At 38.7% G+C, this 23,899-nt stretch overlaps 3 protein-coding genes across 3 annotated transcripts in view; 1 reads left to right on the top strand and 2 right to left on the bottom strand.

Moving 5' to 3' along the window:
- Window positions 1-13,867, bottom strand: part of b4galt2 (UDP-Gal:betaGlcNAc beta 1,4- galactosyltransferase, polypeptide 2) — a 32,240-nt gene extending 18,373 nt beyond the window's left edge. The window contains exons 1-2 of the mRNA XM_077724699.1: window positions 13,422-13,867; window positions 8,128-8,882 (exon numbers count right to left, since the gene is read on the bottom strand). Of these exons, the coding sequence (XP_077580825.1) occupies window positions 8,128-8,470 (343 nt within the window). The 5' untranslated portion in view covers window positions 8,471-8,882; window positions 13,422-13,867. The remainder of the gene's footprint in view (window positions 1-8,127; window positions 8,883-13,421) is intronic.
- A 706-nt stretch (window positions 13,868-14,573) lies between these two features.
- On the bottom strand, window positions 14,574-17,527 carry atp6v0b (ATPase H+ transporting V0 subunit b). The gene is made up of 8 exons (XM_077725175.1): window positions 17,218-17,527; window positions 16,572-16,620; window positions 16,361-16,444; window positions 16,114-16,191; window positions 15,919-15,988; window positions 15,778-15,826; window positions 15,515-15,708; window positions 14,574-15,175 (listed from the first exon to the last, which is right to left on the bottom strand). Exons 1-8 carry the CDS (start codon window positions 17,300-17,302, stop codon window positions 15,149-15,151), a joined length of 636 nt encoding a protein of 211 aa, XP_077581301.1. The 5' UTR covers window positions 17,303-17,527; the 3' UTR covers window positions 14,574-15,148.
- Window positions 17,528-20,449: 2,922 nt separating this feature from the next.
- Window positions 20,450-23,859, top strand: kiss1ra (KISS1 receptor a). The gene is made up of 5 exons (XM_077724095.1): window positions 20,450-21,060; window positions 21,919-22,043; window positions 22,106-22,241; window positions 22,324-22,562; window positions 22,929-23,859. Exons 1-5 carry the CDS (start codon window positions 20,784-20,786, stop codon window positions 23,304-23,306), a joined length of 1,155 nt encoding a protein of 384 aa, XP_077580221.1. The 5' UTR covers window positions 20,450-20,783; the 3' UTR covers window positions 23,307-23,859.
- Window positions 23,860-23,899: the final 40 nt, after the last annotated feature.

Below are 23,899 nucleotides of genomic sequence, written 5' to 3'. Positions count from 1 at the left end.
ATTAAACTGATGTAACTGCAGTGCACTTGCGCCTACACGCTGGGTTTAAAGCTCCCGACAAGCAGAGTCTATCTGACTCGGAAGACAAGGACGGCGGCCATTTATTTCCACTGGAAAGGTCCCGGAAGGATGGCTTGAGAGGTTGAAAAATAGATCGCCGAGGGAGAGACGCCAGGGTGGCTTTTAGAAGAAGCGGGAGTGAGGGGATCATCGTTATTGATCTAAAAGTCGCCTCTGTTTGTTGTCTTGCGCTATGCTACCTTCCAGAAAATTGGGAGATCACATTTTCGGACATTTGACACGTTGAAAAAACAACAACAATCCAACTTCTGTTTTCAATAGCGTCCTCAGAGGATTGTGGGATAGTGCATTGACTCACTTTAATTACGGGTTGAATATAAGACGACCCGCTTTTTTGCAAGCCTCTACTTTGGAAAAAAAAGGATTTTTGAACACCAAATTCAATTTTTATACAAAAATAATGATAGTACATCTGAAAATAATGATTATAAAATATATAACAGAGAAAAAGCATGTCATTAAACCTCAGTCAAATCACGCAAAAACTGTCCATCATGTCTTAATAAGTTCACATTTAAATAGTCATACCTCTACTTACAAATGCCTCTAGATACGAAAGTTTCAGGTTACAATTTTTTTTTATATGCAAATGAGTGACTCAAGATACAAAGAGATCCAAGTTACGAAAACCCCCCAAAAATGCATTTCCTTATCCGTTATTTTATTTTGAATGTGAAAATGTACTTATAAAGTACACTTCTACTTTCAAAATTTTCAAGTTACAAAAGTAGAGCTACGATTGTATGTCGACTAAAGTACAATCCCATTTATAAATGAATGCCTTCAGGTTTTTGAAATATGAATGAATCTGATAAAACAAAAAATTGTAATATCTGTATTAACCACCAAAGTGTTCAGCATTCACTTTTTAAAGATATCTAGCATTGTGAATATATCATTTATAATGTCTTGACCCCGAATGTAAGACGACTGTTACTTTTTCAGCCTTTATACAACAAAAAAACATCATCTTATATTCGGGCCAAAATAACAATGACCTGAAATGTTATACAAAGATGAAGTTTGCAGTTTAGTATGTGAATATAATGATGGATAGATGCAATAAATTGGACATCTGTCACCGGCAATGGCAACCATTTAAATAGATGGAAGCTTAGGGAGACCAATGATGATTGATGGAAAAATACTAGTAATATGCTACAATAACACAATGTGATGCCAAGAGATGCCATATTGATTTTGTTTTGTTTTGTTTTTTTAAGTACTTGACAACAATACAAAACAACCTGGCTCGTTGTTTTTTTTTATGGCGCACGCATTTGATGGCGATATCAAACAACGAGGATCGCTCGTCATTTTAATCTGGTCATGTGATTATTTCACATAAACACGCCGGCTGTGATTAATGGCTGGCTTTTGCGCCTTGAGGATTTGAAAATGGAAGCAACACAAACAACAGCGCACCAAATAAAAGATTAAATACGCACGGCTGATTTCATGTTTTCCCTCCGTGCGGATTAATGTCGGATACAAGCGGGGAAAAAAGCGGGTAGGTAAAAAAAATGTTAAGAGCCGTCGAAGTTTGGGAAGGTTGGATTTTCGTCGTATTGTCGAGATCGGCGAATAACGCGGAGGAGGAACTAAAGAGTGGCGGCGGTGGTGGAAGAACAACGCGCAGATGGTCACGTCTCGGTCCAAAGCGCCGCCAGGCGAATTCTACATTCACGCCGTTTCGAAGCAGATGGTTTTCAACCCGAAAAATAGCCGTTCGCCAAAAAGAGAGGCCGAAAACTTCCTTTTGTTTTGCTACTATGAATTGTATTTAAAGTTAGTAACATGGAAGTTAACGTGTTTTTTTTTTGTAGTTCCAAGATTGACCTAAGAGAGGCAGTGTGGTGCCATAGGACTTCGAAAGAACTGGGACAAGTAGTAGAAGTAGTCACAATTTAGTTCTAAATTAAGCTCTATATCAAGGTTTTTTTTAAAACAATGTTTATTTTAGCTTTTTTAGATTTTACAAAATGATTTTTGAACTAAAAACACAGAAAAAATGATTAAAAAATTACAATTTAATTAGCAGATAGCCCAGAAATGTTTATGTTTTTCACCCAAAAAAAATGCAAAAGATGAAAATAACCCGTTAAAGAGAGCAATGGGCTAATCGTGGCAGCGCTAATTTCCCCAACGTGATTTTAAAGCACATTAGAAAGAAGATATTTGACGCCTCGGCTCTCTTCATTTCACCCAAAACGACGCCAGGCCTTTTTTTCTGGTTCCCCGAGATGGATGCTAATTTCATCGGCGGCGGATGACGATGCCGCGGATATTATCTGCCGCTTGTCTTCCCAAAACAAAAAGCAAAACAAAAGAAAACCCCAAAATAAACACAAAGGCTTTTTATTTGTATAGCCTCGATAAATCTTTGAGCTAATCCACGGCCAATCTTTCACGCTGCTAATCCGTCAACGTAAACACGGCGTGAATAATGACGCTGTTTTGGTTGGTTTGTTGGCGATGGCGATAACCTCGGGCTTTCGCTCGCTATAGCGACTTTGATTCTTGTACATGTGAGCAAACGCATGTGTTACATATTTATAACGATCATGAATAATCTTACGTGCCGTTACGGTTGGAAGGAAATGTTTTCCATAAGTTATTTGTAGCAAAGCAGAGTGGTTAGAGCCTCGACCTGGCGGTTGTGGGGTCGTGGGTTCGATCCCTAGGTGGGTTCTGGCTGTGTGGAGTTTGCCCTGGCGTCACGTGGGTTTTCTCCTGGTACTCCTACATCCCACTGCTAACCATTTTATTATTTATTTGTAACTTAATTATTTATTATTTTATTTAATCAGATTATTACAAATTTATTTATTACTTATTGTGTTATTACAAATTTATTTATTACTTATTTTATTATTACAAATGTATTTATTACTTATTTATTTATTACACATTTATTTACTATAAATGTATTTATTACAAATTTATTTATTAAAAATGTATTTATTACAAATGTATTTATTACAAATTTAATTATTAAAAATTTTATTATTAAAAATTTATTTATTACAAATTTATTTATTACAAATTTATTTATTAAAAATTTATTTATTACAAATTTATTTATTAAAAACGTATTTATGACAAATGTATTTATTAAAAATTTATTTATTGCAAATTTATTTATTAAAAATTGCTTTATTACTTATTTATTGATTATTTATCTGTTCATTTATTTGTTGTTATTCAGGATCCCCCCGCCCCCACCCACATGGTGGCCGAAATCAGCTGGGGTAGGCTCCAGCACCCCCCGGGACACTTTATACGATTATAAGCGGTACAAAAAAATGGATAATTTGAACCCGCAGTTCTTCGCATTTTATTGGTAAACACGACTATAAAAACATAAATATATTTTTTTCTACCCTCGCACCAGGGGGTGCCGTAACGCAGTGTTGTTTTAGTTCCGCCTTAAAAGGAAATTGCTAACCCACGCGCCCCATTTAAGCAACATGTCACAGCCGTGTGTGAAATACACTTGGCAGCCGGTTGGCCTTTTTTTTTGTCTTTTACATTAGAAAATCCATCCGGAAAGTGGAAAAAAGCACAACAATGGCCGCTTGCTTGTCTAATAACGTTGGGCCGAGTGTGGAAGTTTACAACAGAAATAGAAAGAAAAGAAATAATTCATGTCCTCTCCTTCGGGTAGAAATTAGAGCACGGTAGCGTGGAGAAGAGAAGGTCGTTTTCCTGCAAATTTATGGCAGCCATTACATGGCTCTTTTTTTTGCTCCTAAAAACCTATTTCCTCAATGTGAGGGCATTATTATTATTATTTTATGTATTTGCTACCATTGACGGAAGGAGACGTCCAATTTGAAGTGACGTCTATTGATGTCAGTGGATCTGAAATCTGATTATTCACATCAAGGAAAATGTATTTAATGTTTATTTCCTTTCCTGACTGTGATAAGCTAGCAAAGGACTTAGCAGTTAGCTGCTAGCGCCAACATTTAGCACCGTATATCGAGCTAAATGAATGCATTTCATGTCAAACTTATTTATGTGGCCTGGACTGTTTTATTTTTGTTAAGTTTAAGTTTACTTTTTTGCTAAAATATGATTATTCACATCAAGAAAAATGTACTCAATGTTTATTTCCATTCCTGGCTGTGATCAGCTAGTAAACAACATAGTGGTTAGCTGCTAGCGCCACAATTTAGCACTGTATATCTAGCTAAATTAATACATTTTATGTCAAAATTGGTGCCTTGGACATCTATTGTTGTCATTGGCAGGTAGTAAGATTAATTTTATGTGACTTTATTGTTAAATTAGGGTACTTTTATAGGGTATTTTCGGAAAAATTAGACAAATTTTCAAGAATAGGATTTTTTTCTAGTACTTTCTGTGTATTTTGGCTCATTTCCTATTGATTTTGTGGGTGTTTCTTGCTTGTTTGTCGCTTCCTGCACACCGGGCAAAACAACCTTGCGTGCCAGATTGGACGAGCTGGAGTAGACAGCACGTGGGCGTTAAATAAAAAAATAAAAAATAAAAAGTCAAGCCTCGGCGGGCGGCGCCACGAAAGGTTGCCTACTCTTAATGATGCAAAGGTGGCTAAGGGCTAGGGTTTTTTTAATCATTAATTCAAGAAGCTAATTGGCTGGGTGACAGCGGGGAAGGCAACGGAGGATGCCGCCGCACCTGGCACAATGCATGCTGGGAGTGGAAAGGATTCACAGCAAGTGTGGTTTCAACAAGAGCTAATCATTAAATGAACATATTTAGATGGGTACAAAATATTTGTGTTATGTTCGCGCTGTTAGTCGACAGTTTTGCCATAGGGGAAAACATTTAAATAGGAAAAACAGTTGGGTTGTAATTACCGTAATTCTGGATGTAAATTGTCTTGTTTCATTCAAAAACGAGGCAGATTTACATGACAACTGGGAGTTGTTTGAAATTGTGATTAAAAATCGAGATTTTTGCGTATTTGTGGAGCTAATTTGGACTTTAAGCCAATCGCGGAAACAGTTTTCTCAGGGGATTTACTGTATTTTCTCGTATATAAGCTGTATTTGTAACAACAACAAAAAAAAAGATGAGTGAATTGAGGGTACACATTAGTAACATTTACTAATTGTTGGTTATTTTCTGTTTTGCAGTAATAAAACAACCATTACTGGATGAATATTGACCATAATAATCTGTTTTTGATCCATACAGTATCTCAGAAATGATTTTTCCTCAAGATTTACCCTTCAAAATAACACATTTGTACTACCTATTAAAACCATGAATATGGAGGTGAAAAATGTCCATCAAGGTGCGGCTTATACGCGAGAAATTGTAAAATTCTGCCATTTAAGGCCAATTTTAAAGCTGTATACGCGGGGCAGGATATATACACACCAACACAGATACCACACCATGGGATAAACACACACACACACACACACACACACACACACACACACACAAAAACACACACAAAAACACACACTTGGCTACGGTAGAACACCAGCTGACAGGTGCTGCCTCAGAGTAGCTTCCATCCACCGAGTATGTGATACATGAATCTCAAAAAGAGCATTTTGAGGTTCTTTATTAACTCATTAACTCCCATTGAAAGCGCCATTTTGACTGCAGTTGGTTAAAAAAACAATGTTGACTGTGGATAGGAAACGTAGCAAAGTACAGTTGATCACACAACTCACAAACTTGTCATTTTACGGCACCCTGGTGAAGAAAAGTGTTTAAATTTAAATGGGAGATGAAAAAAATAGTTTATCGGTAACGCATGAGACTTAAGGCCATTGTAATATATTCTAGAATTCTTCTGATTTGTGCTGACAAGGTTACAATGTGTTTGCGTATTTTATGTCAGGCACGTCGTGGGGCAGCTAAGAAGTCCTGGGGAATAGTTGTATTGAAAAATAAAAGTGATAATATGCGCCAGAGGGTGTTTGTAATTCCTATTGTCGTCGGTGGATTTTGTTCGCGTGCATTACACACACAAAAAAAATCATTTTAACTCTAGTTTGGTGTTCAGTCAGGGAGCTTTGATTGGATTATCCCTTATTCCCAAATATAAGCAAGTTTTAGCTCGCTGCAATAGCGCCTCAATCGAATACTTTTGTTATTGGGTGAATCTATTCTTGAGAGATTTAATTCTGACATTTCCTACCCATTTAAGGCCATAAATTAAAACAATTACAAGGTTATTGATTAATCCAATTGCTCAAGCAAAAACAAAACCTGTAACAATCATCGCATATCAGGTATTCAATAAAAAACAATTATGGTCGTAACTCCAAAACAACTCCATTGGAAATTAAACAAAAACAAGCCTCTATTCGGCAAAACAATTCCATAATCAAGTGAAGTAATCATGAAGGTTGTTGGATAGCTATCACGCTGCATCAGCAATTTCTTAAGCGTCCTTCTAGGTCTGCATTTTAGGGTAAAGGTAACTCCTATCTTCCAGTAAACAGTCCGCGGATAATTTGAAGAAGTTTCCATAAAAAAAAGATTAAACTACACACATATATGATAGTATTACATAATAACTACAAAAAAGTTGCATTTTGGAATGATTGGAGGAATATTATCAAACATAATCCCTTTAAATTGAATGAAATCGTGATCCAAATGAGTCAAAATGCTTATTTTTTGTTGTTTATAGCTTAGAAATCAACTTAACGTATTTTTCCAACATGGATGGCGGATGTTTGACGTGCCGGGAGAGACTCGGCGAGACAAAAAAAGCACCAGGTGATGTCTGGCGAGATAAGCGAAGCCTTTCACGGCGCCCCCGCTGGGTGTCTGATGTGCGGCGCTTGCAAAAAAATAAAAAAAACAAGAAACTACTGCTTTCCTTCAAATTTGCAGCTCAATCTGAAGTGTAGAAATCAAACATGGTGGATGAAAACGTTATTTTTGGCGTGCAGTAATGACGTAGTGAGAATGTAAAAGTAGCATATTTGATATTTAATGTGTTGATGTTGCTGGCCAGACAAGAAAAAAAATCTACTTGCTGTGCGGCTAATTGGTAAAAAGACGAGAATGGCTTCCTGGATTTCCCAAATCAGAAAAAGAGGAGTAAAGGGAATTGGCAGCCTTAGAGAGAGAAAACAAAATCAAGGTCTCGTCTCGTCTCATCATTCCTCTAATTAACTCGTCCTAAGAGAGGAAAATAGGGAAAAAAAATTCTAAATCTGTCCTTGAACGCTTCGTGGTGAGGAAACATGTCTGGGGAAGAAGCTTGGCTTGTTCTTATGGACTCATTTTATCACAGAAAAAGACATATTTTCGAACTTGGCTCATATATGGAGGAACAATTACTGCATGAAGTCCAATCAAAAGAATAGATACTGTATAAATATAAGATTGAATTGAGGGTAAGGCTTATATGCGCACAAATTATAATGCTATAATGCAATAACGCAAGACAATGCGGCCGATACGGTCATTTAAGTCAAAAATAGAGAAAATATAAACAGATAAAAGGATAAACAAGATTTATTTTGATGTCTATGAATGAAATTCAAGAAAAAAATAAACCATATCTTGCATAAATCAGGAAATAACTCAATTTTTCCTGCCCTTGCTCGCTCAGGGCGCCGCCATTTTACCTAGGGATGACTAGGTACTGCTACGGAGACATTTCCTGGTTGTACTAGTCACTTGACTTCCTTTTTTAATTTGTCTACGTTTGTAACACGTGCAATTGATTTATACAGTTTCTCAGAAATACCATGTATGATGATTTTTATCAATATTTTCCCTTCAAAATAACATATTTGTACTCCCTATTAAAACCACGAATATGGAGGTGAAAATTGTGAATCAATGAGCGGCTTATATGCGAGAAATTGCAAAATTAAACAATTTTAAGGCCATTTTAAGGGTGCGGCTTATACGCGGAGGTGGCTAATATGCGAGGAAATACTTTATTTTCATGTTAGTTCATAGTTATCTAAAAAATAGTTGGCAATATGTTGATTCTTAGTTTCTGATTACATTTTTCAAAAAATATTGTCTTAAAAGTACAACTTTATCAACGGGAAAAATAGTTGGACTTACCCAAGCCAGGGGGATTCTCGGGACATGGCGGTAGAGTCTTGGCCGAGGGCGTCCGGTTGACGTGGGGGTGCGTGGTGGGCCCCGGGTGCTCGCCAGCGGCGGCGGCGGCCAGGTAGCCGGCTACGGTGGCGTTGGGCCTGGAGATGTTGTAGTAGTAAAAATGAGGTCCGCTGGCATTGTTCCGGGAACCGTTGCGACCGTTATTGAAGCGGCTGAAGAGGTCGAATCGCTGCGTGTACACGTCAAAGTAAAGAATCATCATGATGATGAAGTGGAGCAGGCACAGCAACAGGACTCCCTTGCAGATGCGCTCCAGAGTTCGGCCCAACATCAACCGGGTCATGGCCGGCCGGGGGAGGGGGGCGAGGAGCGGCGAGGAGCGCCGATCACGCGCTCATGGCGCCGGCGGAGGCGGCCCGCTGATGCGTCAATGTGCTCCAATACGCCAGTACATCCACTTTGCCACTAGTGAGACCTACGTTTGGGCGCCAGGGAAAGAAGGGCTCCGAGGAAAATCCCGCCTGTCAATCTGGTCCCGATGTGTCGGTGCATGTCAGCGGATTGAAATCCGGGTGGACGCCATTGATTTGAGATGGGTTTAAAAGTAGAGAGCGTTATCTCGAATGTAAGGCAATGTGATATGTGCTCATAGTCCAGGCAAGACCTGGCAACCGTAAACCTGGAAATCAGAGATCTGGCAACCTGTTCAGATGGATAACAAGGCTAGGATCTTGTTGTTGGTGGATTTCAGACACCTTGAAGGAGACAAAAAGAGAATAATTATCCATTTAATCTGGAATATAATCTTATTTAACACACAACAAATGAAAAACAAATATAATTGTACAGAATAGGTACAGATTGGTTATAGCTATAAGCTAAAATCTGTCTTTTACCATACGATCCAGCAATTAGAAACTGAAGAGCAATTTCTTCAATTTCATTTTCCACAGACACGGACTACCAATTCTTTCCACTTTCAGCCAAAAAAGGTCAATAAAAAATGTTTTCGTCGGCACAAAAGAAAAGTTCAAAAGTATCTTCACAGTAGTTTAAGAACTGGTCGCTGCATAAGGTTGAAAATAGCTTTGTTTTATTGTTTTTTCTTCTTCTTCTTCTGCTGTCTCTCAGCAGAATCTTCTCCATTAAAAACTCGGTAGTGGAAGAAGACCATTAAATGTGCTATGGCAAAAAAAAAAAACACTTGGCTGGAGGTCCTCGTGGTGGAAAAGTCGTTTTGTTTATTTTTTCTACAGCGTTACTGGAAAAAAAATTGGAATAAAGATGTCGTCCACTTGAGTGTTTGCTTCTCCTTTTGTACACTTGGCAAATTTACATTTAAATAGCTCAGTGTAGTTCCGTGATGGCGCTGGCGGCGGCGACTATCTCGGCGGCGTATTTTGAAAAACTTAAGTGCAATCTTATGTCAAGGAAGCGGCGGTCACGGCACGCACACGTGTACGGGAATCAAATGGCTCCAACGCGGTCGCTCGGGTCGAGGCTTTAAATCGAAGAGTTTAATTCGAGCCGAAGGGGCGTTGGAAAGGGGAACGCTTTGCGCTGTTATCTCATCTTTTCTGCTCTTGTCACGTCAATGGAAAAGATGCCTCGACATTTACACAAACACACACACGTGTATACAGTTGTCATATTTTTTCACATATAAGCTGCCTCCGCATATAAGTACCCTTCAAATTGCCGTAAAATGGTTGAATTTTACAATTGGTCTCGTATAAGACGCCCCCGAGTCACAATTTTCAGCTATTATTTTAATTTAGGCAGTTTCATTGTCAAATCCCAAGTTTTTGCTGATCTAAGATGGTAGCCAGTTGCAAAAGGGTACGATTTCCTTCGTATTTTTTGGTCTTTTTTCATGGGCCAGTACTATTTTGGACAGATTTGTCCAATACAGTCATGCCTCTACTAACAAAGGCCTCTACTTACAAGTGCCTCTACTTACAAGTGCCTCTACTTACAAGGGCCTCTACTTACAAGCGCCTCTACTTACAAGTGCCTCTACTTACAAGTGCCTCTACTTACAAGTGCCTCTACTTACAAGGGCCTCTACTTACAAGTGCCTCTACTTACAAGTTCCTCTACTTAGAAAAGGCCTCTACTTACAAGTGCCTCTACTTACAAGTGCCTCTACTTACGAGTGCCTCTACTTACGAGTGCCTCTACTTACAAGTGCCTCTACTTACAAGTGCCTCTACTTACAAATGCCAATACTAATTTCAATATTTTGGCCCCTGGGCATGTTGATGTTAAAAACAATATAAAATCAATAATAATAGCAGTAGGGAGAAAAAAAAACAAGAAAAATAATGTTGAAAAATAAAAAATGTTCAATTTTTGGGGGGTAGTTTTGATTAAAAAAATGTGTATTTAGTAGTTAGCATTTAGCAGCTCTCCAATACTTAAAAATGTACTGGTTTAAAAATAATAATAATAATAATTTGTGTTGTATTGTATGACGTCGCTGCATTTTGACCCTAATGTTGTGGTCAGTGGTTTTTATCACTTGGCGTGTTTGGCAGATGTTTTGCGCCGAGCCCTCGGGCTTATTGTACATCTTCAGCTCGGGTGGAAGGAAGATGACATTTTGTCTCATCCATGAGGGAACAATGTGTGGATGTCAAAAGTATACATAGAACTGTTTTAAGGTCGATGGAAAAAAGGAAAACTGCATGATGAAAAGATTTAAACATGCTAATGCGTCTCTTATTCTAATGTGGCTTTAAGTTTCTTCTAATAAAAAATTCATTAGCAAGCCTGACGACACCTGGTCGTCTGGAGGACGATTCACAGGAGGCTAGTTCGTCACCGAGTGGCAGACGGATGCAATGAAAAGTGGCTAGCTAGCTGTGCTAGCTATTAAAAAAATTAATTAAAGCACCAGAGAATGCAAAATAATTGAGATTGAAAACTAAATGAGGAATACTGACGGGCGATTTGAGATCTGCAAAAATTTGTGTAAAGTGGCTAGCTAGGTGTGCTAGCTATTAAAAAATAATAATAATAAATGAATATCGAATGCCAAAATGGAAATAATTGAGATTGAAAACCAAAATGGAGACTAAAGCATACAGAGAAAAGACACCAATTAGCAAAAAAGAATCCATTAAGGAAAATATGAGTACCTAATAGTAAAAAAATCCTTTGTTGACTACTACTTACCTATATGTGCACTTACCAGCCTATTCATGCTATTGACTACTTATGATGTCAACTATTCATTCATTTCCAACTGATTTACTGATTATTTACTTGTCTATTTGTTTGTTGTTGTCATTTGTGGACATTGTGCTGAAGATTGAAATCAAATAACACTTGTACCATGACAACAAAAGCATTCACTTAAAAAATTAGCAGTCATTCATGATTCAAGTAAAAGCCTTATAGAGCAGTAGGTGGTCTAGTAGAGCCAAAGTTTCTACAGATTAAAGAAAAAGTGTTCATTAAGTGAAGTATTTCTACTTTATACGTTAACATACACACCCACACACCCACCCACACTCAGCTGATGTTCTTCTTTCTAGCATCTCCTCTAGAGAAAGGCATTGACTCCAATCAAGCGCGTCTATCAGGCATCAGTGTTTGAGAACGCGGCAAGCTGCGACCTTCCGTTTGTAATTACCCCCCGCCGCTAGCGCCGAGGCCGCCAGCGCCCCTTTCCGCTATCTGATGTGCTCGAGTTTTGCCGCCTGGCAGATGAGCACCGCCGATATCCCCCTCGCCTCGTCTTGCACGCCAGCGGGAAAGTTCAGAGGTCAAACCCGCTAGCGCACAATATCCGACTTACGACCGCGTTCGGGGCCGATGGGTCGCTCGTAAAAGCGGTCCGGTCAAAGGTCGAGCCGCGTGGTGGATGCCGTGCCGAGAGGGTTGCCAAACAACGGTCGGCGGACCGGTATTGGTCCGCAAGCGGCCCTCTGGTGGGCCGCTAAGGAATTAAATATCAATGTTTTCAATGGTGCTCTGCTACTTAAAATGAGAAAAGTTGTTATAATTATGATAAATGATTGCTATTATGCTTGGGTCTTGATTTTTTGTGGTTTTTATTCGGGTATTACCCCTTTGGTTACCCAAAGCTTGGAGGATTTATGCTTCCAAAACAACTTTTGTATCTTTTTCTGATGTTGTGGAGAGCATTTTTCATCCAAATATACAAATATTAGCTTGTTGAAATCATTCATATTTTTTATTATGAACATTTTTTCTTGAAATGTGAAATATTTTTGGAGTTGGAAAGCCGAAAAAAGTTTGGCTTTTGTTTCAATTAACTGGAAATAGAAGAGGAGAAAGTGTTATAACGCTGTTGTTGACTATTTATTTATTACTTAGATATTATTTAATGATTCTTTATTCATTTGTTGTTGTTGTTTGTGCACTATGGTGAAGCTTTAAACCTTTAATGACAATAAAAGCATTCAATTAAATTCACATCAATTTTTATGAAAGTAAATTAGAAGTCAACAATGTAGTATTCACTCCCTCCTATACAAAAAAATAAAAACAATCTTTTCTCCTTATCCTATTCCACTTTACGAAATGGAAATAGAAAAAATACAAAGTATCTTAAACACAACTTCAAACTTCACATCACTTTCTTTGAAGGAAAAATAGAGGTCAAATTCATAGTATCCCCGCTTTCCAATAAAAAACAAACAAAAACAACCTTCTCTCCTTATCTTATTCCACCTTACAAAATGGAATTCAACCAGAATAAAATAGAGTAGAAAGTGTTTTAAACACAGCTTCAGACGTCACATCACTTTCTTTGAAGGTAAATTAGAAGTCAAGCTGGTAGTATTTCAACTATGCCACTTGATATTATCACGGCATCCCACAGTGGGGTGACTTACAGCACCCTCTGAAAAGATATTGTGTTGGAAATGAGAGACGTGTCGGATTGGATTAACATCCTCTCTCTCTTTCTCTTTCTCTCTCTCCACCCTTCGTGGAGCTGACTGACTGCTGGGCTTAAGCTTCAACGCCAGAAAAGACCTCCACATCCTCGTTTTCCCCCCCAACAAATACCACCATTACCATTCAATAATGGCTAAAAAATAATAATTAAAAAATTAAAAACAGCCGGTTGGGCTCCCCCAAAACATCCCATGATATACCGTCGCCTTTGTTACAGTAGAAATGACATTATAAGATGTATAGTACACTTTTTTGGGGGGAAGCTAGCTTAAAAAAGCCAATGTGTAGCAGGCTTGGAACCCACAAAGGAATTAGCAACACCAAAAAGCAGGAAAATGGATTCAATAATATGGAAGGCTGCTTACCTTGTCGGACGAATTCTTGCATTTTTTTTTGTATCTTCGTAATAACACGTCGTGTTAGGGGAAAATGTTTAGTTGTAATGATAGTTTATTTGGAAAAAAAAGTATTTTCGTTCAATATGTGGGTATGTACACTATGTGAATGAAAGGAATTGATTAGAAAAAGGTGCGGGAAGATGAAAAAAATGGACAGTGTTGTTTAGCTAGCGTCGAACGCGTCGGCGTCGTTCAAACGAAAAGGAGGCGAGTAGAGAGGCGACGTCCTCATGTTTCCGCCGTCATTTTGGTGCTTTTTTGGTCAAGGCATGAGAGAAGAAAGCCAAGAAAGGATGGGAGGATGCTCCTCTGGCGCTTTGGCAGGTTCTTTTTTTTTTGCTCCGCTTTCACTCGCTACGGAAGCCGGAGAACACGAGGAGTGAGGGAGGTCGCCAAGGGAAAAGAAATCGCCTTTTTCCTCCTCGTTAACAGATACTTGGACGGAAGTGTGTGGCATTCACTTTAAAAATAAAATAAATTTAAAAAGGCATGGCTGTTTTTTTCAAATTTATTTAATTTGTGGGTTGTTTTTTTTAAATGAATTATATTTTTAAATTCTGTTTAACTAAATAATGTATTTTATTGTGTAATTTTATTATTATTTATGTTATTTTCCAAGCTACGTTTTTCTGATTAACTTAATTTGAAGGTAGTTGTTTTTTTTCTTCCTTTTTTCCCCTGAATTTGTTTATGGTTGTTTTTTTTTTGTTTATTTCCTGTTTCTTTATTTTTATTTTATTCCCTAAGATTGTTTTTTTTATTTGACTTATTTCCAGATGTTTTTTTATTTTAATTTTTATTTCCAGAGGTTGTTTTTTTCTTTGTTTTTTTAAATAAGTTTTCCATCTTGTTTATTTTTTTCCTCCTAATTAGAGGTGGAATAGTTTGTCAGGGGATAATTTTTGAACACATTGTAAACAGTATGTAGAATAAGTACAGTAGTCAGTGAGAAGCTTTCATGTTTAAATTTTTAAAAAGCTAGTCTAAATATTAAATTTAAAATGTAAATCTATAGTACACACACGAGCGTTCATCCATACTCATGTGTTGTAACTGCGCCACCTACATGGTTAAAAGTAACACTGCAACTCTAGAATCAAAACACAAACCAATGATGGATGACGTTGTGATTGGATACTTTTATTTTACATTCACAGACACTTCTGAGGACATAATCAAGTGGTTGTTATTTTTATTGTACATTTACGTTCATCACTGTCACATGCACATAATTACACTCACACACAGCCAATAGACTAATCTGGAATTGGCATTGGGAACAGTTTGAGATCACATTTTGTAACATTGATGACAATTAAAAGCATTTTAAGTCTTTCACAACTCCAGGGGAATAATTACAAGGACGGATTTAATGGGGTTAGTTAGCCTGGTCTCTCTAATTCAAACTAAACGTTGAAATTTACATCGTCCAACTCAGGCAACAGTAAAGAAAAATACTTTGTTAAACATGCTTCACAGAAGGAAGAAAATAAACCACACATGAATTCAAAACACACACAAAAATATTCAAATACTCTATAATATCATTTATAACCATCATTCATAACAGCTGTTCTTCTTGAAATGACAATTAAAGACAAAACGTGGTCAACATTTAAATAATTTACGATGTACTATTTACACATCTTGTTTTTTTTTTTTTTCCAGCGTTGTCTTTTTCCTCTCGTGCTCTTCTAGTCACCCATCTTTACTTTTGAAGTCTTTGGGAGAGAAAAGAGAAAAAAAATGGTCAAAAACAATGAAAATCATTACATCATATTATACTTTTTACTTTAATGATGAGTGACGAGTATGTTAATACTTTGGTCATTTTTTTCTGTTTATGTTTCATATGTACTGTTAACGGATGCACTTTTTTATATGTATCGTATCTATGTAAAGTTTGCCCACCAGGTAGCCATTTAATTTAAAGGACTGCAAGTTGGCCTTTTTAAGGTAAAAAAAATACATCCGCGAGGCTATTTTGATGAAATTTTGTCAAAAACGGGTCACGTTTGAGCCAAAATGGACGACAAGGATTCGAATGAACAAGTTATAACCTGCAGGATGGCCACGATGACCCCGAAGAGGCCGATGGCACTGCCAAAAATCTCCACGATGAGGATCTTGACGAAGAGGCTGGCGTTCTGGGCGTCGGCCAACGCCGCCCCGCTGCCTACGATGCCCACGCAGATGCCGCAGAAGAGATTGGAGAAGCCCACCGTCAGCCCCGCGCCGAACATGGAGTACCCTGGTGGCACACGAAGTGAACAACATGGCATCGTGACCAAAAGTGACCAAAATGGTTCTGCGTTCTTACCAGCTTGGTAGTTCCTTGCCCCGATGGTCTCGGGAGTTGTTCCACTGAAGTTCTGAAATGTACAAATGGTATTAGGATGTATTTAAAAGAATAATAATAGTTGTTAGAATCTACATTGTATATTATTCACAATGAGAAGTGTACCTCAGCCATGTTACTGATGACAATAGCCATAATGATGCCGTAGATTGCAACTGCTTCACAAAAAATGATGCTAGAAAAAGATTTTAAAAACAAATTTGATTAAATGTATTTAAAAAATATATATGGCATTTTATCAGGTGTTGAAAAGACAAATTTGTAATAAAAATGATGCTTCACATCTAAATAAATGCCTACCTAACTAAATTTTTGGTCTTAATGCGAGGGGCTTTGACTCCGCCCCCAATAATGCTGGATCCAGTGATGTAGATTCCCCTGAGAAACAAATACACAAGTGATAAATAACCATCTCACAACTTATAATCATTTTTATGGTAGACGAAGATATTCCACTTCCACAATGTCAAAGGTTTTCTTAAAAGAGGAAACAATGAGATGAAAAAAACTTTCAGAATGCGTCTTTAGTCATGTGGTCGCTACTCACCAAGCTGCTCCGACTACCGACAGCGAGATGGCCAAACCGATACCCAGATTGGCCCACATGAATGGTGATGTTTCTGTGAGGAACCTGCAAAAAAAAAAATGGGGGTGGGGGGCATAAACATTAAATGGCTAAAAACTGCAATGCAAATTTGATATAGCTTGTTTTATTTTACTGTAAATATAGTATAAATGCCAAAAGCAAGCGTACTCACCATGCCACATCGAAGCGGAATCCTAAATCGAATATTGTATAACATGTACCTGTAAAAAAACAAAGTTTAACAATTAGTACAGTCGGAATTCGTCTTTTAGAATGTACCAAGGCATCTACTGTTGTCAAAAATCACATTTAAGTGCAAATATGTACTACTTTGGTGTTACAAGAACTACACAACACTGAGAAAACAGTTGTACACAGACCTCAATGTTATAAACAATGTGTTTTAACATTATATTTACATTATCTTAACCACATCCGTGCACTAGCAAAACACAATCCTTTCTAATTTAGCCAAATTTAGCAATGGGCTAAAAGCTAGCTCAATTTATCACCGGTAACAAGCACGTCAATGCTGTCCAAATTCTGCTTATATTTTTTCCAATGACGCCTACACAATATTCCAACTCGGGGTCATCAGTATTAATAACGAATTAATTTATATTTGACCATTTTAGTATCCTTAGCATTAGCTACTGCAGTGCTTCACGGGCTTTCAGGATGTAGTCATATCCCAAACACAATTATTATCTATAAATCATCTCGCAACCACGACGACTAACCACATTTTTTGCTATTATTGTTAGACAAAATTCCCCAAATTACATTTTTAATCGATATAATAATAGAAATGAGTTTACCGACGACGAGTAAGGTGGTCCAGAAGGCCAAAGTGACCCCCGTGTAAAGAATAGCGTGTCCGTCCATCATCCACTCTAGCAGCATCGATTCGGCGGTGTGCTAAGCAGAGATAAGCGAACAGACCTCTGGAATAAGCAACACAAAACAAAATGCCACTATGAATATTATATGTTGAGTAATGAAGTAGATTTGGGCGACGTTTTAGCTTAACGCGGAAGGGGGAAAAAGGCAGAGGAAGCGGGTGAAAAGCGGAATGTTGCCAGTGTCAGCTGATCCAACTTGACAAGCATGTGATCGCAAGGCTGCGTTCCATTTCGCGTCCGCTTCCTCCTTTCCTTTACATTTATTGAACATATCCATATACGTTTTCGTTAGTTTTCACCGCTCATTAATCACACACAAATGTTTTGTTCCACAACAGCAATATTAAGTGGAAATACCTTTTATTATATTTTTTACACAAGAATATAACACAATAATTTTCAGGCAGAGCAAAGGGTGCTCTCTTTTTCTTGGTTAATTTGGTATAGTATTAGAATCACAGTATAGACTACTACAATAACAATAATACTCATAGAGAAATCATTTTTGACTAATATTTTAAGGGAAATCAGAAATGTATTTGCCTTGACAATAAGTAAAACATCAATTTGTTTTACACGAACCATATACTATATACACTAGTTAAGTGGAAATATATGCAGATAGCTACATCCCAATTCGCATTATGAATTTTCGTTGCAATGTTTAGAACGAACACTGGATGTCACTGCTGTCATGTTTAGGCATTCACGGGGTGGATACTAGAAAAAAAATTATCTATTTGTTTTGTTATTTTTGAGTCAGATCTAATTATCCACAGCTAACCGTTTTCCAAAAAGGCCAAAACCAATTAATATTTAATGTTGAACATTAGTTTTGGTCTTTCTCCTTCAAATTTAGTAGCATTTTAGTTTCAACTTAGCTATTTACTTTAATGTCAAGCAAGATCACACACAAAACAAATCCAACACGTTTGATGTCCTGAATTTAACATTTAACTAATTAATAATTGATCTTGAGCAATCTTCAAAATAAATGAATTTAGCTTTTAGCCACGAAATACTCGAATATATAAAGCCAATTAGCCGGCCACTTTTTCAAAGCCACCAATTCGTCCGCTACTTTGTCATCATACACACAGTAACAAGTCATTAATCATAAAAACGGAATCCCATCACTAATATCCCACTCCTGATATTAATACAACGAAACCCCAATTGATTCTCAAGAGGTTTGGGCGCCTGCGGCTATAAATAAGGACTCTGGAATTAATCTCCTTGTCCATTCACATTCAAGCATTAGCAATTAATCATCCCCAGCTGTCATAACATTAGCATTCCGTTTAATATAGGCGCTGTCGAGATGTTTATACACAGCAAAAAGCCATTTTCAAACCTACAGAGACTTAACGCTGGAGTCAAGGAAAAAAAATGCTACCGCCGCTAACTCATTAGCATGTCCGACAGACACTCATTAAACGAGATAACTATCCCTCTAGTGTCAGCTCATTTACTTCACGGGCGCTTAAACAAGCGACATTTTTCACCCGGTCCCCTCACTAAATGTGTTTTTACACATATGCGGTGTGATTATATAGACATTAACGTCAGGTTAGCCCACGCGGAACTGGAGGTCAGCACTTTGTATGCACCCTCATGCCCAGGGTGCTATCACAAAACATTTCCCGCATAACAAAGCACGCTGACCTCGCCATACTAAACAAATTGCTTAGGTCATGCATACATAGTGTATTTAATGAATACTAAATTAGCCTCAAGCGCTAATATGAGTGTTATCTATGTATCCTGCAGTTATGTAAGGTGTATGCTACGTTATATCAAAACGTTGAAACTAAATATTACATCAAAATTTTGAAAATAACGATAAAAGTACTAAATGTCTTAGCTAATATGCTATTTCAAACGAACGGTGATCAAATGTACCACAATAAACGGCCGGAGTACCAAAATAAAAGCCAGAAAGGGCATAGTTGACTAGGTTCCAGCGTCACAAATGAGTCCCTATGGGTTTTATTTTGTTACTTCCTGTCAACGTCTGTTTGAATTTGAATGTTAGCTATAAAAAAATAAATCGATCTGATTTAGGATTTATGTTTTGGATTTACATTTAAATTTACGATTTAGCTTTATCATCATTTTAAAATGAATACTGAAGTGGCTAAATATTGTTGTGAATGTGCAAAAAAGTGATTTTTGACATTTTTGAAACCCTATTTAAAACTGTAGGGCTAAATATATGAGAAAATGTCTGCGTATGACGCAGGTTTCTCCGCATGAATAAAACGCTTTGCAGTGTTCGAACATTTCCATTAACAAAAGAACACGTTGTAAATACAAATGTCCTCACTTCCCCGCTAAAAAAAACAGAGGTAAGGGAAGGTAGCCTGATGTTTCGATTTAAGTTCATCAAGGCCCATTAACGAGTGCTTTCGTGCACACAACTGCCGCGTTATTCCGCCTAGCGACTGACGGGATATTGCGTCATTTTTTTAGGTGGAGAAGGCTATATGTCAAAAACGGGGGTCAAACTCAAAGATGACAATCCAAGTGGAAGCCAGTGATGAGGGAGTCCATTTTGTGTCATTTTCCTCATTTCCTATTGATTTTGAGGAATGATTCTTCGTTTGTCAGTTTTTGAGAATTTCCAGATTGAGCATCGGGTTTTCTTCGGGTATTCCAGTTTCCTCCCACATCTCCAAAACATACATATTAAGCTAGCTAAATGAACACTCAAAATTGCCCCAAGCTAGTAGCGATTTTTCATTAGCCTGAAATTGACAAAACATCCATTCAGCTGCTGCTTAGTTGCCTGGGATAGGCTCCGACACCCCTGCGTTCCAAACGAACAAGTGAAAAAAATCTTGGGTTATCAGACCTACACTTCAATCCCTGTTGTAACACCACCAAAAAGTGACTATCTGAATATTAGTAGTCAAAAAAGCTTCATATTTGCCTTTCTGAAAACAAGCAAATCTGGCAACCCAAGTTTTTGGGATATTTTCCATAATTGTTCACATCCAACACTTCAAAAGAAAGGGCTGATTTTTTTTTCGGTCCACAGATGGGATGATGGATACCGTTGCCATGGAGACGCCAGCAATGGACTTTTTATCCTGCAGCACGTGCATTCAATATGTGTGCGCATGTGTATGTTTGTGTGTTTATGTGTGTGTGTGTGTGTGTGTGTGTGTGTGTGTGTGTGTGTGTGTGTGTGAGCCTGATTGAACTATAAAACCACCTTCCAGCAACAGAGACTCCTCCCACCGCGTCTTCTCGATGGACGCCGCCTCATATATTCCCATCCTCTCTCCATTTCAACCATACAAATCCATTTTTTTCATCAAATATGAACTTTTAAATGCAAAAAAAGATATGAATGAGGGGGCTCGATTCCAACGGGGCTTGTAAAAATAGCATCTCTCTCTCATTGAGATTTCTGTCCCGTCTCCATCGGGGTCACCCATTATTTTTTGTGGTGGCTTTTCTCCATCCACCTGCGGAGAATGCAGCCATCCTCTCCCCCGGGGGGGAACTCCACGGAGCCGAGCTGGTGGACAGATGTCTCCGAGGGGAACTTCTCAGGCGGAGGGGAGCAGAGTCGACGGTGGGACGTGGGAGAGGAGGGCGCCGGAGCAGAGCGGCATCCCTTCTTGACTGACGCCTGGCTGGTGCCACTCTTCTTCTCACTCATCATGCTGGTGGGCTTGGTGGGCAACTCCTTGGTTATTTACGTCATTTCCAAGCATAGACAGATGAGGACGGCCACCAACTTTTACATAGGTTAGTCAAATGTCAGTTTTTGAAACAAATAGGATATATCAATTGTGTATTTTTATTTTTTTTCTGCTAGTTCCAATGAGCTGAAAAGTGTCAATTAAAATATTGAAAGAAGAGCTACATTTCCAAATATCGTTTTGTATTGGGATGTGTTAATATTGAATTGAATGGAATGGTTTTAAATTGTCATCATACAAGTATAATGAGATTTAAAACTTTACCAAAAAGTGTGCAAATGGCAACAAGAAAATTGACAAATAAAAAAAGGAATAATAAATAGGTAGTCAACATGAAAGTCAGGAGATTAAAAAAATGGAAAGAGACGTTACAAAACCTCAATCAAGGAAACTGTGCGCTTTTACTACTACTACTACTACTACTACTATTACTATCACTCCAACCAATACTACTACTACTACTACCACTTCTACATCCAATACTACCACAACAACTACTACCACTACTACAACTATTACTACCACATCAACAACAACAACTACTACTACCACTACAACAACCACTAATACTAGTAATATTACAACCACTACTACAACTATTACTACCACATAAACAACAACAACTACTACTACTACCACTACAACAACCACTAATACTAGTAATATTACAACCACTACTACAACTATTACTACCACATAAACAACAACAACTACTACTACTACCACTACAACAAAAACAACCACTAATACTACTACTACTCCTACTACAACTATTACTAATACTACCACAACTTCTAATACTATTGCTACTACCACTAACACTAATACTACTACCACTACTTCCCCTACAACTACAACTATGACTAATACTAGCACCACTACTACCCCCCATCCCTCCACGCAGCAAACCTGGCCGCCACGGACATGACCTTCCTGGTGTGTTGCGTCCCCTTCACGGCCACCCTCTACCCGCTGCCCGGATGGATCTTCGGCAACTACGTCTGCAAATTTGTGGCTTTCATGCAGCAGGTACAACTACAACAACAAAAACTCGAGAACTCCCATCAAAAAGCCCCTGTTCTCTGATTCAGGTAACCGTCCAAGCCACCTGCATCACCCTAACGGCAATGAGCGGCGACCGCTGCTACATCACCATCTACCCGTTGAAATCTCTCCGTCACCGCACGCCCAGATTGGCCATGATCGTCAGCGTGTGCATTTGGATCGGTTCGTCAACCATTCATTTTTTAAAAACTGTCCCCCAACTTAGCCCGTTACTCATGGAAATTCTGTTTTGGTGCTGGCAAAGGCTCCCTAGTCCTGTCTACGCCCATCCTGATGTACCAACGTATCGAGGAGGGCTACTGGTACGGACCCAGGCAATACTGCGTAGAGAGGTTCCCTTCCAAGACTCACGAGCGGGCCTTCATCCTCTACCAGTTCATGGCCGCCTATTTGCTACCCGTCCTCACAATTTCCTTCTGCTACGGTCTTATGGTGAAGAGGGTTGGCCGCCCAACCGTGGAACCGGGAGATAACAACTACCAGGTACCAAAAGCTTTAATCCGGGTACCCTTATCTTAAAAACATGCATGCTAGGCTAATCATACAGCAATTTGTCGCTAGCTAACACCAATTGGTGATTTGTCTCCTTGTGCCCTGCGATTGGCTGGCCACCCGTTCTGGGTGTCCCCCGCCTGTTGCCTTTGGTGAGCTCTAGCACCCCCTATGACCCTCATGACGACAAAGTTCAGAAAATTAATGACAATGGCGATGTATATTGCATCTAAATTACACAAACCCACTTTTTTATTATATTTCCAATTTTTCCCCTTTGAAACAAATGCTAATTGCATGCTAAGCTAATTGTAGACTAAATAACAAGATAAAAATGAACGTGGAATACCCGGCCAGGTCAACTTACCATCGGAGAGAAGCCTCAGCATCCGAAGCAAAGTCTCCAAAATGGTGGTAGTGGTGGTCCTGCTCTTCGCCCTATGCTGGGGTCCCATCCAGATCTTCGTCCTCTTCCAGTCCTTCTCGCCCGACTTCCGAGCCACGTACGCCAGCTACAAGGTCAAGACGTGGGCCAATTGCATGTCCTACGCCAACTCCTCCGTCAACCCGCTGGTCTACGGCTTCATGGGCGCCGGATTCCAAAAGTCCTTCCGGAAGACCTTCCCCTTCCTGTACGGCCGCAAAGTCCGGGACGGCAGCACGGCCTCCAGGACGGCCAACGCCGACATCAAGTTCGTGGCGGCGGAAGGCGGCGACCGTCGCCGTGCCGATTGAAAGGGGGAGTGGCTTTCAAACAGGTGTCTTAGCCACATCAAATTATAAATACTGTCAGATTTTGGAACTCAAAGTCAATTTTGCGGATGGTGTTTTTGCCCCGCTGTCTGAAGTTCTGTGTTCGAATGCCAACAAGTCAACTGTGAAATAATAATCTGCTCAAATGTAAAGTATTTGAAGTCGTCAATTGAACACTGTGTTACTGTTTTTTTAATCTGTTGTGGTTGGCTAATATAATGTTGTCGGGGTTTTGGGTGTGTTTCCTTGGGTAATTGGATATGAGTTTCACCTGCTGTGTCTTTTTTGGCTTTCCTCCCCTTTTGTTTTTAAATTTGTATTTATTATTTTTTTGCAAACTGAAGGTTTGCTAAAAAGACGTCAGCAGAAAACGCCTTACAAACATTAAACTAGGAAAAAATGAAGAAAAACTGACGAAAGGTGAACATAACCAAGACAGAAAACACTTCCTCACCGACGCACAAAAACACGGGTTTAAATACACAGATGGGGGGTTGCTTAATGAGACAATAACGAACACCTGGGTCACTCAGGCAAGGAAAGACACAGCAAGTGAAAAAGACCAAAAACATAAC

This window comes from Stigmatopora nigra, chromosome 9, assembly GCF_051989575.1.
Source record: "Stigmatopora nigra isolate UIUO_SnigA chromosome 9, RoL_Snig_1.1, whole genome shotgun sequence".
NCBI classification, from domain to species: Eukaryota; Metazoa; Chordata; class Actinopteri; order Syngnathiformes; family Syngnathidae; genus Stigmatopora; species Stigmatopora nigra.
The sequence above is the reverse complement of the archived record's forward strand: the minus strand, read 5'-3'. Positions and strand labels throughout refer to the sequence as shown.

Coding starts and splice junctions, on each gene's coding strand:
- atp6v0b (XM_077725175.1), bottom strand. CDS start 17,302: ATGCTGCTAGAGTGGATGATGGACGGACACGCTATTCTTTACACGGGG. Junction 16,621..17,217: donor GACCACCTTACTCGTCGTCG/GTAAACTCATTT, acceptor GTTTTTTTACAG/GTACATGTTATACAATATTC. Junction 15,176..15,514: donor TCATCGTGGCCATCCTGCAG/GTTATAACTTGT, acceptor TCTCTCCCAAAG/ACTTCAAAAGTAAAGATGGG.
- kiss1ra (XM_077724095.1), top strand. CDS start 20,784: ATGCAGCCATCCTCTCCCCCGGGGGGGAACTCCACGGAGCCGAGCTGG. Junction 22,044..22,105: donor TTGTGGCTTTCATGCAGCAG/GTACAACTACAA, acceptor TCTCTGATTCAG/GTAACCGTCCAAGCCACCTG. Junction 22,563..22,928: donor CGGGAGATAACAACTACCAG/GTACCAAAAGCT, acceptor ATACCCGGCCAG/GTCAACTTACCATCGGAGAG.